The sequence below is a fragment of the Crocodylus porosus genome, unplaced genomic scaffold (genome assembly GCF_001723895.1).
Source record: "Crocodylus porosus isolate Cpor-Errol unplaced genomic scaffold, CroPor_comp1, whole genome shotgun sequence".
Classification (NCBI taxonomy): domain Eukaryota; kingdom Metazoa; phylum Chordata; order Crocodylia; family Crocodylidae; genus Crocodylus; species Crocodylus porosus.
The window spans coordinates 4,722,854-4,741,433 of record NW_017728925.1 but is presented as its reverse complement, the minus strand read 5'-3'; the positions used below and the strand labels follow the sequence as shown (position 1 = coordinate 4,741,433).

At 42.8% G+C, this 18,580-nt stretch overlaps 1 protein-coding gene across 4 annotated transcripts in view; it reads right to left on the bottom strand.

Annotated features, from left to right (window-relative positions):
- Positions 1-18,580, bottom strand: part of CACNA1B (calcium voltage-gated channel subunit alpha1 B) — a 475,064-nt gene that overhangs the window by 31,533 nt on the left and 424,951 nt on the right. For all 4 annotated transcript variants that reach the window (XM_019540610.1, XM_019540607.1, XM_019540608.1 and 1 more), the window contains 2 exons: positions 14,397-14,524; positions 4,656-4,752 (listed from right to left, as the gene is read on the bottom strand). In XM_019540610.1, coding sequence (XP_019396155.1) covers positions 4,656-4,752; positions 14,397-14,524 — 225 coding nt within the window. The remainder of the gene's footprint in view (positions 1-4,655; positions 4,753-14,396; positions 14,525-18,580) is intronic.

The window sequence follows — 18,580 nt, the reverse complement described above, 5'->3', positions numbered from 1 at the left end:
GATGGGAAAGTGTGCTACTGGTGAAATTTCTGGGAACTGAAATGGAGTCAAGGGTCCCTCTTTCCTACAGCAATGCTGGCAATGTAGAGGTTGGTGGCCACCTCCTCTTGAAACCCTCATGTGTCTTAGGATAGAGCTCTCCCATCACCCGAGGACCCTCAGGAACAAGGCAATAAAGTTTCCCATTCATGCATTTCCAGGCAAGTAGCAAGCCACATGCACAACAACTTTGCAGGGATTGGTCTTGCTAACCAAGGAGAATAGTTAAGAAAGGGGAACAAAAAAAGAGGAGGAAAAAAATAGAAGGAAAAGACAGCAGCCCTTCATGGCTGGAGAAAGCGAAAAAGAATCATTGTGCAGACATATTGAGACGGTCCATAGACAGGGAGAAAACAACACGGACTGACCAAATCTTTGCAAACACAGAGGGATGGGTAAAATATAAGTAAGGGACAAAGGGGCAACAGCTTTTGCCAGACAGAACAACAATAAAAAGTCACTTTTACTGACAGTGAGAGAACAGAGTGCAGAGACAAAACACTGACTTCTCTCACTAGCTGCCCCTGAGCTATATCTGCAAGGCTAGAGAGGGTCATTTGAATGCTCATTTGCTCACTTTTTTGCTTATTTGAAAGGCACTCTGTCTGCGCTCTGAAAGGTGTAACACGGTGGATGCACAGTGCCTCAACATCACACTGAGTTTTCCCATCAGGTCTGGACAAATGAGGGTCAGCAGAAATGGGACACCAGGGAGGCAGTAGCTTTGCACCCTGGAGTCTATGGCAACTGAAAACAGCACCTCACATGCCGTGCTAACCTGCGGGCAGATGCTTAGCACAAATACATCTACTTGTATATAGTGTTCCTAGCCATGGTCTGTTATAGAAATGGAAAATGAAGGGAATGAATGCTGATATCACTGTTACCTAAGACACGCTTAAATTAGTGTTTGGTTAAATTAGTGAAATGCTCCAATAGCACTGCCATAGTTATGAATAGAGATGGGCCCAATCTCCATTGATCCAAACCTCTTGTATTCTGAGGGAAAATGCAGATCTGGATCGAGCTTGGATCTAATTTATAGCTAGAACAATGAATGTGTTTGCTTCAAACGCAGGGCAGGGACTAATACATATTGATGGTGGTTTGCCTTGATTTTTATATTTGCCTTGCCTTTATATTTAGGGCTGTCAAGCGATTAAAAAGTTTGATCGCAATTAGTTGCGCAATTAAGCGCAATTTTAATTGCACAACGAAAGACTCAAAATTATGCAAAATTATGCAGGTAATTTGTATGGTTGAGGGGTGGGTGTGGGGGTGGGAATTTGTGAAGGTGTGGGGGCTGTGGGTGTGTGTGCGTGTGTGGTTTGGGGCATGGGGAGAGGGGGTACCTGCACAAGGGTATGGAGTCCAGGGAGGGGGGACCTCCACATGCCCTGGAAGGATCCCCAATCTGAGCAGGATCTCCTCAGAGCTGCCATGGGGCCAGGGTGTGCCCCCTGCCTGAACACAGCCCCAGTGGCAGTGGGCTCACCCCACCCTTGCTCCAGCAGTGATGGCTGTGGGCCGCCTGGGCTGGGGTACAGCTGCTCCAGCCTCAGCCCAAACTTCCCCACATACTGGCTTAGCAGGTCCCAGGCGGTCCCAAATGGCCTTGGGCCTGAGGATGCCAGGCAGCCCCACCCCACCCCACCCCAGCTGCCTCTGCAGGGGTGCAGGGTATGGGGCCACTGTTGCTGCCACTCCCTAAGGGCCCAGACCAGGGATGCATGGGCCTGGAGGTGGCTCATGCTGGAGCTCCCAAGAGGTCCCAACCTACCCTGAGCCTGAGCCATGGGGCCCAAGGGTGCCAGGCTGCCCTGCCGCAGCTCAGCACTGCCTTCCCTGAATCCCCAGCACTGCCAGCCTAGCTGCTCTGGGCCCTGGATGGCAATTGGGGTGGATGCGTGGGTGCACACATGAGCCCCTCCTTCCCCTCCTTCCTGCTGCAGCCACCTGGAGCCTGCGCCCAGGCTACCCTATGGCTCCTCTGCACTGCTACCACTGCCCTGCAGAGTGGCTTGGAGGCAGCAGAGACAGCAGTGGGGCAGGACAGCCCAGGTGCTGTCTCTAAAACCATGTGCTTAATTGACATGTTAATTGGTTCTTGTGTTAATCGTGCATGTTACCAGTGATTAACTGACAGCCCTTTAACAATATAATTTACACTGAGGTCCATCACAGATTGTTGTGCAGGTCTCTCAGGGAAGTGCATATAGCAGGTAGCTATAACTGCCTCATGGCTAATTGGTGAGGGAGCATTTAGGAACCAGCTACCCCAGAATCAGAGTAGACAGGCTAAACTTAAGTCAACCCAACTTTCACCAACAGAATATTATCCCCTTCAACCCTTTCTCTATCCAGTTGAGCTAAAATAATCCGGGGCAGGGATGTGTGTCATCTGTCCACTATTTTTTTTGTATGAACGTAATGCAAATTATGCCAGTGAAAACATTGTGCCTGTCCACACACACAGATTCTCAATCTGAATCTGACTTTCAGTGCTTGATCCCACCTCTGCTTATGGGTCTCAGTTATACTCCTGCCCATCTCTCTGGAGTGATGCTAAGTGATGAGTGAAAATTAAGGATGGGGGATCAAGAGGGTGCATTTAAAAACAAATACCTAAATGCTGTGGGATTGGCATATATAAATAAAGGTAAGTTAAAATGGATCTAGATATACTAACGTGGAAAGAGCTTGCATGAAGAATGAAGGCAGAAAAGTGTCCAGGGTCTCAGTATGGAAAAAGTCTGCATACATAGGTTAAAAAACAAACAGTCAAACCAAAACCATGCAGACTTTAAACCACACAGAATTAAAAACAGCCAGTGAACCTCTTAAAATGTCTCTTTTTATTATATGAGGCTAAGAAAATAGAATACAATCAAAAGCACTGAGTTTTGGGCATAAGTATGTGTGCACATGATATACACATAAGCACCCTAAAAGTATATATTGACTGTCAACATTTTAAAAAGTGGTTGCTGCTTTTGGGTTACAAATGTTAGACCTATGATCTAATTGTCAGAGGTGTTGAAGAGCTGCAAATCTATTCCCAGTCAATGAGACCTGCAGGTGATCAACACTTAAAAAGCAGAACCAAAGAGTGTTTTGGCCCCTAAAATGGAAGCACTGAAAACCAGTGGCCATTTTTGATCCTTTGGATTGTTGCATGCATAGTTTATTAATATTGTAAATGGTTAAAAATGTGTACATTTACCAATCAGTAAAGTCTGCCAAGTAGCCAGTTCTCTTAATATTATTTACTTCATTTGGGGTATTTCGTGTCCATAATTCACATGTCTCTTTGGACCTCTATGCCAGAAATATGTCAAGATGAACTAACTGGCCATTCACACACTAAAGACTCTTCAAGGCCAAGTATTTTTATTTTTTTCCATTTCATGTTCTATGCAACTTCAACGCAGTTCACTAGGGAAGGGCCATGTGGAAAGCAGGTTGATATTATTTGCCCTAAGAAATGTCACAGTGAAGTTCAGATCTTCCAAAATGCAGTCAGGAAGAAATTAGATGTGGGGTTTGGGCCGATCTCAAATCAAACGTACAGTTTCACATGGTTTAAATGAGAAATCCGATGCTAGAGAGGTTTGCTATAACCTAGAATCATTCCAACCTGTCACACAAAGCAAAGGTGGGGATGTGCATTGGTGGAATTAGACTCAGTACTGATCTACTTGCGTCTCTGATACAGTTAACAGTAAAGCTCCTATCAATTTTAATGGAAGCAGAGTTGGGCCAATGCAGGAAGTTTTTAAAAATCCCACATCGGAGACCATGGAAACCTAAGATAAAGAGAAGTTCCTTACGACCCTTCACCCCTGCACACTTCATGCAGGTGTGAAGGTGGCAGCAAAACTTTCACTGAAGCCAATGGGAGTCAATTGGTGGGACTACTGGCCTACTCTTTACACGCTTGGTCCCACTGATCTATCATTCCTCCCACGCTAGTGGTATCTAAAATGTATCAGCTAGCACAGTTTTGAGTGTAATGTGTTTTGTGGTTTAATTAAACCCTTGTTTAGAGCAAATTATATGTTTGAGCCACTTCTTTTTTTAATTTTGACCAAAATGATTTGATTGAAATTCATTTATTTCCACAAGTATATTTATAGAACCCTTATGGTGTCATCTGTATTTAATAACTTGCTACCTCCTACATTACTGCCTGCCTAATTACTTTGATCTAATTAAAAGGAAAAAAAACCACAACATACAACTAGAAAATTATCAGAGTAGATAGTCAAAAAGGCATACAAAGTTAAGTGGGGGTTTTAACAGCGGGGCAAATTACTTAGTGGTCCCCTCTGCATGCCAACTGGACTGGGAAGGAAGCAGAATGATAGAGAGAGACATTTATATAGAGAGGTGGAGACATAGCTAGAAAGACAAACTGATGTGTTATAGATTCAATGACTGAAAAAACATTGTCAAGAAAAGGAATGTTTACAATCCAGTCTGCTTAGAAAGAAGATAAAGAGCCAGAAAGAACTCAGAAGAACACCAAAAATGTCACAGGAAAATGTCACCCACTTCAGCCATGGCACAAGAAGCTTTCACTGGTGGTTTGGGGGGGTTTTTTGGGAATGGTCTACCTTATAAGCAACTCGAGCAGGGCATTTCTTTCCCAGGCCTAGAGGTGGGGACATGTGTCTCAGCATCTCATACATGTCAGTGTAACTGATGCGCCCGCTTGGAATCGAAGGGAGAGGGAGAGGCAAAAGCAGGAGGACACAGAAATCAAACCAGAACCAAAATTTACAAATAAAATAAATAGAAAGGGAGCAACACAAAGGGGAAACAAAACCAGGGAAAATGGGGTGGGGGGGAGGGAAAAAGCAGACAAGAAAACATATCTGGTTAATCAGATTTCTTAGGAAAGAGGGGGGAAAAAAGAGGGTAAACTGAAGGATTTCTCGGCATCCATTCCTTTGAACCCCCTGATATCTCCTCCTTACTGCAGAGAAATCCCATGCCTACGGTTAAAACTTGACACTTTAATCCCTGTGGCAGCAGTACAGAATGATTGATGTCCAAGTTAATGCACATGGAAAGAGGTTGGGAAGGTTCTTATTTTTGGTAGGGGAGGTTGCTTTTTTTTTTTTCTCCAAGTCTTCAAGTCAAAGAAACGGTTGTATTCACCATGCCAGGGAGAGCTGGTAGGCAGAGTTATGGGACAGCCAGAGATGTACATTATATTAAATGCTTCTGTTTCCGTTTAGTGGATAAGAAGTTTTGCTTCCAATTTAGGTTAAAGGCTAAAAGAGAAAGAAGAAGAAGAATCCTTTTTTTTTGCTTTTTCATGTGGGCAGACCAGGAGTGCTGTGACTCACAGAAAAAGCTGCAGTTCTGTGATACCCCATCCAACACAGAGATGCTCCCTTAGCAACACAGATTTGAATCTAACAAGGACAACCTCCCGTCTGCATGTAGGTACTAGGAAGAGGATATATTTTTCACCCTCCCATGGCTATTTCTTCTTCAAACCACATCAATAAATCGTCCCCCATTAATAACATCCACTAGCTAACTTGTTAACTTGGGTGCAGTCAGAGAAACTAGAGAGTACAGGGGCTTGACACCTGCTACCCCATCCCCACAGATCATGAGTTTGGTTATAACAGGTGTTTGTACCACACTAAGCCTCCACGGGGAACTGCCAACAATTGAACACAAATTCATTGCATTGGTCGGTTTTCCCAGTTGGTTATGCACAAATTGCACTTGGTAAATCTGAAACACTGGCAAAATAGGAAAAACAGTGTTATCACCACTGCACTGTTATGGAAATGTCATCTAGTCTACAACTTTCGACTCCAGAATAGAATGGAGTTACCTTATATATTTCTGACTACTAGACCACACTCCCCAGGAAGGATTAGCATTTAAAGGTTAGCTACTCAAAATGAAGCTTGAATACCTGCTAAATACCTCAAAAGAAATGCTCCATATCACTAAATATTTTTCCCCAGTATTCCTTGGAAATAATAAGAAGCCACTTCTTTCTCTCTACTCCCTGTGTGCGTACACGTGCATAAGTGGAAAGCTCAGCTCATCTATGGTTCTTCCCCACAACTTCCCACCTAGACCATGAAAGATGGAAGCTTTTGAATTCACTGTCTCATAAGGCTGCCTGTCTCCAGCCAGCTGGGGTGTGGGAGTAGATGCATCAAGGGAAGGGGGTGGGGCAGTCAGTCAATCATTCCTTTTCAGGCAACGGGTTAGTCACGTTCCAGTATCTTTTTTGTATTGTTTGCACTTGCAGTTTGGGTAAAAAAGAAAAAAAATAGAAAAGAAAAGAAGAAAAAAGCTGGACGGAGTCTCTGAAATTCCAAACCTTGTATGCCACCCTATGAGGGCACTTCTTTCCTAAGCCAAGGGGTGGAGCAATAACACGTAACAAATTGTACATATCCTTATAATGAATCCGGCAACTGGAAAGAAAACATCAGAAGTTATAACAGCAAATGCATGGAGGGATGCCATCTCCCCACAGGCTTACTCTCCTACAGAAACCAGAGGATAGTACAGGTTAAGAGGAAGAACACACTCTAGAAAGAAAGGTTTTGATGATGCTTAGGCTCCAAGTGACAAATTAATTCAGAGCTAGAGAAAGAGAGAGAGAGAGAGAACTCCCTATTGTTCTATGACAGTCACAGCATAAAACTACACAATTGTTTCAATTACAGTCCAACCTACTATGCAATATTAATGATTTCTAGAGCATGTCCACACTGGAGTCACTTCTCTGCCTACACATGTAATGTAGACATAGCCAATTAGGTACTCATGGCAGCCTAGCTGCAGAAGCAGGAAAGATTAAAAGCCTTCATATTTGCCCAGCTTCTTGGGCAGGTTTTGCAACCCACACTATGCTCAATGCTCGTGAAACTAGACTGTGACTGATACATGAGCTTGCTCATTTGAAAAGCTTAAGCATGTCTGAACTACACTGTATGACTGTAGTGTAGGCAGACCCAGAAATACAATAAGAGATTTAAAATCAGGCCAGAGGTTGAGAGCCTTATGAGAGTAGTTAGGACTGAGATAACTGAGAAATCATTATTCACATCTGAAATCAGGCTACCTCTTCTATTCCAATGCAAATTATACTATATGGAAAATATAGCTTTCAGCTTAGCAGTAGGATTATAAAACTTCATTTATTGAATTATAATTAATCAAATTATTTAAATGACTAGCAGTACTGCGCCTCAGGTTGACCTCAGAAAAAAAGCAAACTGGGCTTGCATTTGGCTTCTTTATGACGTATAAAGAAAGCATTCAGGCTATTTCCAAAGTTGCTGAATATCTGTTTTGCATTCAAAATTTGGGCTCATTGCAGTTTCACAATATTGATTTAGAAACAAATACAGTTAAACTGTTGTAATCTCAGTTGCATAATGTGAGGTGGGTGAGCCCGTTGCTACTGCACAGTAGTGTCCGCGTCACAGTTCATGCTCGCTGGTGCTACATCACCATTTCTCATCACTGTGGCAATGTAGTGTCTTGTGTAGATGTGCCCTGCTTGAACTACCTGACTGCAAACTGCGGCAGCATGGGCAATGTGTATCATGTCATGCAAGGTGTTCTGGGAACCACAGTTTCATTGAGCAGCAAGGAAGCTCACTTCTGCTGGGGAGAGAACTGACCCCATTTTTTGAATTGCTGAAACCGGCAATTTTTTTGCCCTCCCAATATGGGCTTCAGTGCAAAAAATGCGGTGAAAGTTCACCACAGCAGCAGTGAAATTCACGGCTATTCTACAGAGCTATAATTCATAGAATCATAGAAAATGAGGATTGGCAGGGACCTCGGGAGGTCACATCTAGTCCAACCCCCTGCTCAAAGCAGGACCATCCCCAACTAGATCATCCCAGCCAAGGCTTTGTCTAGCCAGGTCTTAGAAACCTCCAAAGATGGAGATTTCACCACCTCTCTGGGTAGTAACCTGTTCCAGTGCTTTACTAGGGAGAAATTTTTTCCTGACATGTAACCTAAACTTCCCTTGCTGCAACTTGAGATCGTTGCTCCTTTTTCTGTTATCAGCCACCGCTGAGAACAATCTAGCTCCATCCTCTTTTGAACGGGCCTTCAGGTACTTGAAGGCTACTATTAAATACCCCTCTTAGTCTTCTCTTCTACAGACTAAATAAGCCCAGTTCCCTCAGGCTCTCCTCATAAATCATATCCCCCAACCCCCGAACCATTTTTGTTGCCCTCCACTGGACTCTCTCCAATTTGTCCACATCCTTTCTGTTGTGGGGGCCAACACTGGACACCGTACTGCAGATGTGGCCTCACCAGTGCTGAATAGAGGGGAATAATCACTTCCATCTATCTGCTGGAAACACCCCTACCAATGCAGCCCAGGATGCCGTTAGCCTTCTTGGCAACAAGAGCACACCGTTGGCTCATACTCAGCTTATTGTCCACTGAAACCCTCAGGTCCTTTTCTGCAGAGCTGCTGCCCAGCCAGTCCATCCCCAGCCTGTACCAGTCAGTGCATGGGATTATTCCATCCTAAATTCAGGACTTTGCACTTCTCCTTATTGAATCTTTCGAGGTTTCTTTTGGCGTAATCCTCCAATTTGTTGAGATCTCTCTGAATCCTAGCCCTACCCTCTAGCCCCCCAGCTTGGTGTCATCTGCAAACTTGCTGAGGGTGCACTCTAGGCCATCTTCCAGGTCATTGATGAAGACATTGAAGAAAACTGGCCCCAGGACTGACCCCTGGGGCACTCCACTTGATATTGGCTGCCAATTAGACATTGAGGCATTGAGTATTACCCTTTGAGTCCAATGATTCAGCCAGTTTTCAATCCACCTTACAGTTTATTCATCCAACCTATGTTTCCTTAGCTTGCTTGTGAGAATGTTGTAGGAGACTGTAGCAAAAGCCTTGCTAAATTCAAGGTATATCACATCCATTGGTCTCCCCTCATCCACAGAGCCAGTCATCTCTTCATAGAAGGCAATCAGGTTGGTCAAGCACGACTTGCCCTTGGTGTGAATCCATGCTGACTGTTCCTAATCATCCTCTTCTCCAGTTCTTAGAAATGGATTTCTTGAGGACCTGCTCAATGATTTTTCCAGGGACTGAGGTGACGCTGACTGGTCTGTAGTTCCCTGGATCCTCCTTTTTCCTTTTCTTAAATATGGGCACTAGGTTTGCCCTTTTCCAATCACCTGGGATCTCTCCTGATTGCCATGAGTTTTCAATGATTATGGCCAGTAGCTCTGCAAACACATTGGCCAACTCCCTCAGCACCCTCGGGTGCATCTTGTCTGGCCCCATGGACTTGTACACATCCAGCTTTTCTAAATAGTCCCTAACCTGTTCTTTCACCAGTGTTGGCTCCTCCCCAGACTGTGCTGCCTGGTGCAGTAGTTTGGGAGCTGAACTTGCCTGTGAAAACTGAGGTAAAAAAGGCACTGAGCACTTCAACCTTTTCTGCGTCCTCTGTCACTAGGTTGCCTCCCCCATAGTAAAGGACCTTGACTTTCCTTGATCCTCCTCTTGTTACTGACATAGTTGTAGAAACCTTTCTTGCTACCCTTCATGTCCCTTCCTAGCTGCAACCCTAATTGTGCTTTGAAGTTCCTGATTTCATCCCTGCATGCCTGAGCAATACTTTTATACTCCTCCCTATTTGTTTATCCACGTTTCCACTTCTTCTGTACTTCCTTATTGTGTTTTAGCTTACTGAAGAGTTCCCTGCTTAGCCAAATTGGCCTTCTGCCATACTTGCTAGTCTTCCCAGATTACAGTCCCCAGAACCCTTTGTGCTCCGGAACACACTGTGCCCATGCCACGGCTTGCTGCTCACCTTGTGTGCTGTCTAGGTGCATTATTTTCCTGTTACACCTCTGTGTAACCTCTTCTATGGGCCCAATTTATAAAGAAGTATTTATATTGGCTAAGTTTTTTTAAGTAGATTTACCAATATTTCTAAACCAGTATTGTTAAACCTCTAAAAAACATTGTGTGGAGACAAGTCCACAGATCTTGTCAGTCCAAGGAGATTATATGTATGACTTGAGAACCAACAGATTTATGATAAATACCCCTGCAATGAACCATGATAGAGAATAGAGGATGAGATTTTTTTTAAAACTATTTAAATCTGTATGTATTTTGAGTGCTCTTTTATTTTGTTCGTTTTTGTAAACATTATTTTGCTCAAATAATCATGGAAACATATCTCTAGACATTCAAGAAAGCATTTGGCTAAAAAAAGAAGACAAGACCCAACATGATTAATATTTCTAAGAAAAAAAAAATGAACTCAGGGAGAAGACTTTTTAGAAGATAAAAATACTGCACCTTTCAGCCCTTCTTTATATGTTTTTAAAGAAAACAGGAAAGACAAAAATCCAATATTCAAGGGTGATAATCTTTTAAATGATTAAACTTGACTGATAGTTAAGGTGAGATTGACATTTTTCAATATTGGTTTACATGCAATACATTGCCCCTAGGACCAAGCTGGTAGGTTTTGGAGCTTTCTCTCTCTCTCTCTCCCGTCTCTCTGATATCTGATGTTTTTACAGTCCTTGAATCCATAAACATTACCATAGCTACCCACTACTTAGCACAATATTTTTTTTTTCAAAAATACAATTTGAATATTTCCTCTTTAACTCTTCTCTCAACAACATTTTGAATAGGTTTTCCCAGGAAGGTTTAACAAAAACTGGACACAATCAAGAAAAATATGTTGACACTGAATACTGATCTATCTATCTATCTATATATATGTATGTATCTATTTAAAATGTTAATCATATACCAAACACATAGCAAATATCTGCACTTTACACTCACACTGCCTCTTTCATCTGAGGATCTCAAATAGCTTACCAAGGTGGATAAGCATTGTTGTATTCATTTTATAGGGAACAAACTGGAACATGCAGAAGTTGCTAAAAAGTCACAAAGTTAGTCAGTGACAGAAGCAGAAACATAATCCAGGTCACCTGGATCTAACCACTCGATTATATTGCCTTGTTCCATGCCAATTATATTATTCTGATTGTTTTTTATTCCACTTGTCATGTAAATACTTGTACTATGGAGAGCTGCAACAGCAGGAACTAATGGCTGAAAGCTGTAGCCAGACACAAAGCACTGGGATAAATACAGAGGTAAATGGACAAAATGTAATTCTGTGTAGCATCATGAGATCAGACCAGATGAACTAATAGTCTGTTTTTGCCCTAAACTAGAAGCGGGTCTCAGGATGAATGCCCATGCTTAAGAAGTGCTCCACCTACCTTTAACCCAAGCTGGGTCATTCCTGTCCCATGACAGAAAACATTATCATATAATAACAGGGGTTGGCAATGATTTAAAAAAAAAAAAAGACTGAGCAGATCATTCAGTTAGCATCTTCCTTATCCCCACAATGGGTTCAAAATTGGAATCTAAAGAGAAGTGTTTTTGTATTTATTCTGTCTTGCATACAGGCAATTTCCCTCACTGAGGTTAATAGAAGCCAAGTCTATTTATTAAAGGGAAAATGGATATTTCCACATTTTCAGTCTCTGAATTATTTTGTCAGATGTAAGAAAAAGGATTGGATTGACCAAAGAAAAGAACTACTTATGGGTTGTCAGACATTCAATAAAGACTTGCCTGTATGAGAAATCCTGCATTCACTAAAATCTAGCTATAGAGATGCAAGCTCCCAATATGGATGCAGTTAATTTGGTGTAAAGTACACACAATTTATATGAATGAAGTCTTTTTAATATTAAGATAAATCAGGTCAAGCATCAGTGTTACTGCATTGAAGAAAATCAGGTTAGGAGTGACTTGAACCAACTTAACAGCATCCCAGCTAAGGAGTTTAACACCCTGTTTATGCATATTTCTCTTGCATCTTCATCTCTAGTTGGGAGGGAGCATGAACAGAGTGAAAAGCTTAAAGTGCCTGGAGGCAGCATTTTATAATCAGTTTTGTCCATATACAGGAATGACGTTTATTCTTCAGAGAGTGATATTTTACAGGAAATATATTGCATGGTGGTTTATTGGGAGGAAGGCAGGAAAAAAAGGGGGCAAAGGGGTGAGAGCTTGTAAAAAAATATTTGGCCCCACATACAATTTCCCCAACCTGTAAAAGATGAGGGAAATTGTTCTGCTTGTACCTCAAAGCATGTAAAGCCTTAAGATTTATGCAGGTTTAGATAGGTCTTTATCTTTTTATAACTCCCTGCAGAGACTGTCTTGTGCTTTCAAAAGGTGGCAACACAAAGTAATATGCAAAATTCAGAGGCTACACTTGACAGAATGCTTTTCGCCCTTAAATTCGGTACAATGTTTTAAAGTAAACCTTATTTCAGAAACGGTAATGAGACAACTTTGCCAAAGCAAACTCTCAGATCATTTTATACTCTACAATTTTCATTTTGACTCTTTGGTCTGCGATGACATATTCGTCTCCTCCTATTACTTCAGAGTTTCCTGCCACATGGGACTTTATAGGTTTGCAGCCAATTATCTGTAGGTTTTCCCACTATTGTCTTTGAATATAAGAACAAAGATAAATTTAATTTGGAAACTCACTTCCTAGCAGGGAGAACAGCACTCTCTCTTGTAGCAAGCATGTACATCCAGGGCATTTTCTTCGAGATTCTCTAAGAACTGAAAGGCTCCAAGAACTGAGGCTTATTGTTTATTGTCCTTCTCATCATTGTTTTATGTGTCTCAGCTTTCAGCCATTATCCACCTACCAACATATTCCTGAAAAGATCAAAGCTCTCTCATCTGTAACCTGAGGTCATTAGATGGAGGTTTCTAGGATCACAATACAATTTTCAAATGAAAATGATCTATATATCTAAACCAGTAGTTCTCAACCTTTTTTGGACTCAAGGCACTCCTCACTGGACTCAAGACATGTTTCCCAATTTAAAAAATGAATTTATATATTCCAGTGCTTACCTCCTTGCAGAGGGGCTAGGCAATGGGGGTGAAGAACTGGCCAGACAGGGGCAAGCCTGAGCCTGCACAGTTCTGCTTATCTCCTCACACCTGCATGGCATCTAAGGGTGATGTGGAACCCTGGTTGAGAACCACTGATCTAAACTATATATATTACCTAAACCCTTGCTATTTTAACAATCTCATATCACTTAACTCTACCTTGTATCTTGGGTACTCATGTCCACCTGCACAAAGTGGGTATAAGATGCTATCATAGATGTAAATAAGTGGATGATCTTGGTTTAGTAACATTCTACACTTGGTTTGTGCAGGTGTAAATGATGACTCAAAGTGCTGTTGAGCAGCATGTCCACACTTTCTAAGGAGAAATAGCACCTGGGAAATGTGAAAAGAAAGGCATCACAAGTTTTTTGTTACCTGAGGACATATACATTCTGCACTGTATTTCTTTTAGAATTATTAAGGTACTTTATGGGTGCATATACATAAGACATTTACTGCGGAGTTGCTCTGCCGTAAAGTCTCAGTGTCTACGCATGCAATGCTATTAGGCCGCAGTAGACTAATCAACTCCACCATAGGTTAGTACTTTCAACACAAGTACTATCCTGCAGCGGCATTATTCGGTGCACCACAATGCACGTGTAGACACTAACATAGCTGGCTGGGGCATGAGGGTGCTTCAATCCAGGGGCTGCTTGCCAACTAGCCCCACACTGAAGCATCCTTATGCCCCAGCCTGTCCCTCCACAGTGCACTGAGCCAGGCCAGAGCAGCCCTGGGCTGGCAGGCTGATCACCCGAGCCCCCTGTCAGCTGGGGTTGCTCTGACCCGGCTCAATGTGCTATGATCCTAGGTGCACGTGTAAATGCAGCGCCTGGGAGCAATAAACCCTGGAATGAACTAAGCTGATTAGTGTTGCACTAATATCACATGTAGACATGCCCCCAGGCTACTAAACAACAGCTACATAACTAAGATGTTTTTGACCACGTTTATGAATCTTAATTCTAAGTAACATCTAAATTGCTGATGTGTAATATTCAGCATATTTTTTATCTTTTACTGAAAAGAAGAAAAAACAAAGGGATTCAGTTTTGTTTTCAGAGACAATCAACACCTTTTCCAGGATCATTTGCATCTGGCAATTTTAAGGGTCTTTTTTCTTTCTTTTTCACTCAGGTCAGTTTTAAAAGGAAATTCCCTTGGAATGACATCAGGTTTGTTAATCTCAATTGCACAGTGAATCTGAGTTGTAACATTTACCGCCCCAGTTATTTTGATCTCTGGAATTTTTTCTCATGGAGTTGTATTCTCATTAAAACAGTGCGTGTGTGTGTGTGCGCGCGTGTGTGTGTGTGCTTCACATATGCTACATACATACCAGGCAGCTGGGTCATATTCAGCCCAGACACGAACAAACTCATCCAGGTGATGGGGTCCTAGGATGGAAGAGTCTCGTGTCAGGTACTCAAAGTTGTCCATGATTACAGCCACAAACAGGTTCAACATCTGCACAGGAGGAAAAGGGGAAGGGAAAAAAGAAACTTGCCTTTTACCTCATGGATTCAATTTAAGATGCAAACCGCAAATGGTAGAATAATAAAGCTGTAAGCTGAGAACACTTTTGCTTAGCAGAAATTGTGGTTCCTACATTCTAGTCGTTACCCATCCTTTTGGTCAGAAAGAACCAGATATTATTGCTGTGCAAAGCTTCAGTCCCTGATTCAATTTGGTGAAGATTCGGCCTGATTTGGCGGCTGAATCCCCGAATCTGAATTGAAATCAAAGGACCCTTTAATCTCTCCAAATCGATTCGGAGCGATTTGGACAGATTCAGTGATTCGGACATAGACACAGCTTTAAATGTTTTTTCTACGTATCTCAAGGTAGCAGGCAGCTCATGAACGCTGCAGTGCTGGGGCGTACGAAGTATCCCACACAAGTGCAGGGGGCCCCCCAGCACGCTCAGCAGCAGACCTGGAAGTGGACCAGCAGCACTTCTGGGTCCACAGGGGAGCGTGCTGGGGGCCCTCATGCGCCCCCCACCCCCCTGCTTGGTGACTGGTACCTCCTGGATCTGGGAAGGGGCACCTGGGATCTCCCCACGGCTGACTGCCAAGCCAGGGGGCCCCCAGCGTGCTCCCGGCAGACCCGGAAGTACTTCTGGGTTCACTGCTGAGCATGCTGGAGAGCCCCCCATGCTCCTTTGAGATGTGCCCCAGCACCACAGTGATCATGAGTCACATTGCTACCTTAAGGTATGTAGAAAAACAACTTTTAAAGGTGTGCCTGTGTTTGAATCGCTGATTCACTGAATCAGCATCGAAACTTCAGATCTGGATTTGGCCAAATCGAATCGGGGAAAGTGATCTGAATCAACGGATCAAATCACTGTCCCTGATTCGGGCCAAATCCGAATTGAATAGGGCCTGTTTTGCACAGCCCTACTGGATATCACTTCCTTTGGGGCTTAAAGTAGTCAGTTCTGGTTCACTGAGAATGGCACAGCAATATGGCTGCCTACAGACTTGCCCGTTTGTCTTCTAATTAGATTAATCGAGTCTGCTCCACATTCTAATTAGAACGTAAATGAGTGAATTGCCTCACTGTCCTGTGTATTAAGTACAGCACCCCCACATTTTTAAATGGCCATGGGGGCACTTTAACTAAAGCTTGCCAAATGAGCTTTAGTTAAAGCACCTCCACAGCCATTTTAAAACCCCAAGCACCTTAGGAGAGTCTCACCATTTCTTACTCCAGAGGCTGAAGACAGTACCCTTTTATAGTAGTCTCATTGCAAAAGCAGAGCATGGTGCAAGATGACTGAGAAGCAAGGGATAATATGAGGCACTCCTTCTATCCTCCTCCCCCATCCCTTTAATAAGATCTAAATCCCTTCCTCCAACATACAGCAGTACCCCCTTAATCCACAAGCATCCCCTCAACAAAAACTTATCTCAGCATTTCCCACCTCAGTGCTGTGGCAACGCAGCTACAATGCTTCTCACTGGGGCATTAGTGTGCCCAAAGCAGCACGGCAGGTTTGAGGGCAGTGCTGCTGGACATAAGTTTGTGGCCTGGGCATGGCCCCAGGGTCACCCAATACTCAGCTCTATCCTGGCAGTGTTAAAGTTATTTGGGAGGATAAGAGTAGCTTGTCTAACTCCAGCACTCAGGTGTCTACATCAAAAGCCTGCAAAACTACCAAAGGCACTAATTATGTTTCTTTACGACATCCTCAGCAGAGAGGTCAAGGGCTGAATGCACCTTGGAGAGCGAACCATCCTCTTATTTTGTAGCGACAGCTCCTGTATGTCATGATTGAAGTATGCGGCAGGAAACTGGGACACTGCTGCCCATTCTACTGACTTCAGTGGATGACGGGAGCAGTTTGTCTGACAAGGCTGCTAACCCAGAACCTGTCACCAATGTGAAACTCACTGCATATTTATTATTTTAATCAGACACTTTTCTCCATTACCAATGCAGTTATGCTGCCTGATACAATCCAGGGCACACCTGGTTCAATGTGACTCACTGAGTGTGTGTTGAGAAACATCATTTCTTTATTCATCAGGCCAGCAGAAGGTGCACAGGTGCTCCAGTCAGTGACCCCATGACCTCCCAGTTCCTCTCCTGAAAACATTTCTTAGTGCTTCTCAGAGCAAAGGAAATCAAGACAAAGTAGCTAAGAAAAAGTATCTTGCATCCGAGTGTCCACTCTTAGCATCTTAAAGATTAGCATGCTCAAATGACCCCTGAGATGAAAGGCAGAGCACACAAGAAACCTTTGCTCACAATGGGAATGCCGTAACTTGCAGGATAGCAACTATTCCTCCTACACAAGACTCTAGTCCTACTGCTATTCAAGTCAATGGAGACAATCAAAATGACTTCAGTGGCATTCCTGGACCCTCGTGGCTACAACACTCCAACCATACTTCAGTGGGAGTGAGTCAGGCTGCAACAGGAATAGGAAGGTCATCCTAAAATAAGGAAGTCATAAAGGGAGGTAAGAACATGTTAGTCCCTCATGGAGAAGATGAAGCTGATGCCCCTGTGCTGCATAATGACCTGACTGGCACAGGGCAGCGTTCTGTATTTCTTTCTGTTCTGTTCACAGAGCAGTGTTGATATTCGGATGTAGGTGCTGCCTATTGGCATTACATTGAGAAAACAAAACACTGCAGAGGAGCAGTTTGCAAGTTCACTGGCTGTGATCAACAAAATTAAACTGAATTTAGATGTCTCCAGCTGAGCAGCATCTGCAAGTCATTAAAATGAAATCAGACAATTAAGTTTGGGGTTTGCATTTGTGTAATTTAAAAGGATCTGGAGTCTACTCGGTATTCTTGGCTGGGTGAGGGGTATGGATTTTGGTGGTTGTTTGTGCATACGATGTGTTGTTGCCATTAATTCAAGAGCCACTAATAAAGACAACTAGAAACTCTAATTTAACGCCGTGCTAATGAACAATTCTAATATGAATTCAAACTTCATCCAGGTAGGTACCTCAAAGAACTCACTAAATGGCTTCACTAACTAAGTTGGAAAACTGAGGCAGAGAAAGGTGAAGTGATTTTACTCAATAATAATGCCAAGAACAGAATTCAGTTTTCCTCTGTACTATGCTCTGAAGTTCTGTGGCAGGATTTCTGATTCAGCAGCTAAAATCCCTCTGTACACTAGGAAACTCTGAGACATTTTTGTCCCACCTGGGTGTTCTGTATTCCTCCAAATCATAGCCTGGGCCTATATAGGTTTTATTTGCCTGCTATATAGCAGCTTCTAAAGTGGCCACATTTTTTTCATTCCATTCGTAAAAGGGTGTAAATTAAAGAGGGAATACGACGTCAGACTGGACACCTATAAAGAATCTAAAACAACATGAAAAACAAATAAGTTACATAATTTCCCCCAAATCTATGATGTAACAAGATCTAACAAATCATAAACCCACACCCTGCTGGCAAGCCTGCTGCTCTAAACGATTTAATCATTTGTGGGGAACCACATGTTTTATTGCAATGAAGTGCCAAAGGCATTTTAAAAAGTTACAGCTCCAGAGAGTTACAGGTCTGTCCAGTAACACTCCAGCTGCTTTGCTTTTCACAGTCTATTTTTGGAGTGCTTTGGCCTCCCTTACTTAATCCTACCTTGTGGGCTCTTTGCATTCCCTGCCAATGAACTAAGGGTGTAGTCCCGTAACACTCCTGGGAGCACTGACTCAAAGAATAAATTCATGCAGGGCTGCATATTACACAGATGTGCAGCAGCCCCCAATTTTGCTACTCTTCTTTGGGTGTGGAAGTCAATGGGATTTGGCAAGATTTTTTTTTTTTTCATTGGGGGGGGGGGAAAAAAGAAACTGTAAGAAAGTTAATGGACTTTAAAATAACACAGAGATTTTCTAATGCTAGATTAGGGATTTGTATAAGGAAAGATTTGTGCTTTACAGTGCTGGAGTTCTAAAGGAATCTGTAAATGGAGCCATAACTTTTTATAAATTTGCAGGGTTCTAAGAATTTTAATACTTGCAGGAAGGTGTCATATGCCATATGTCAT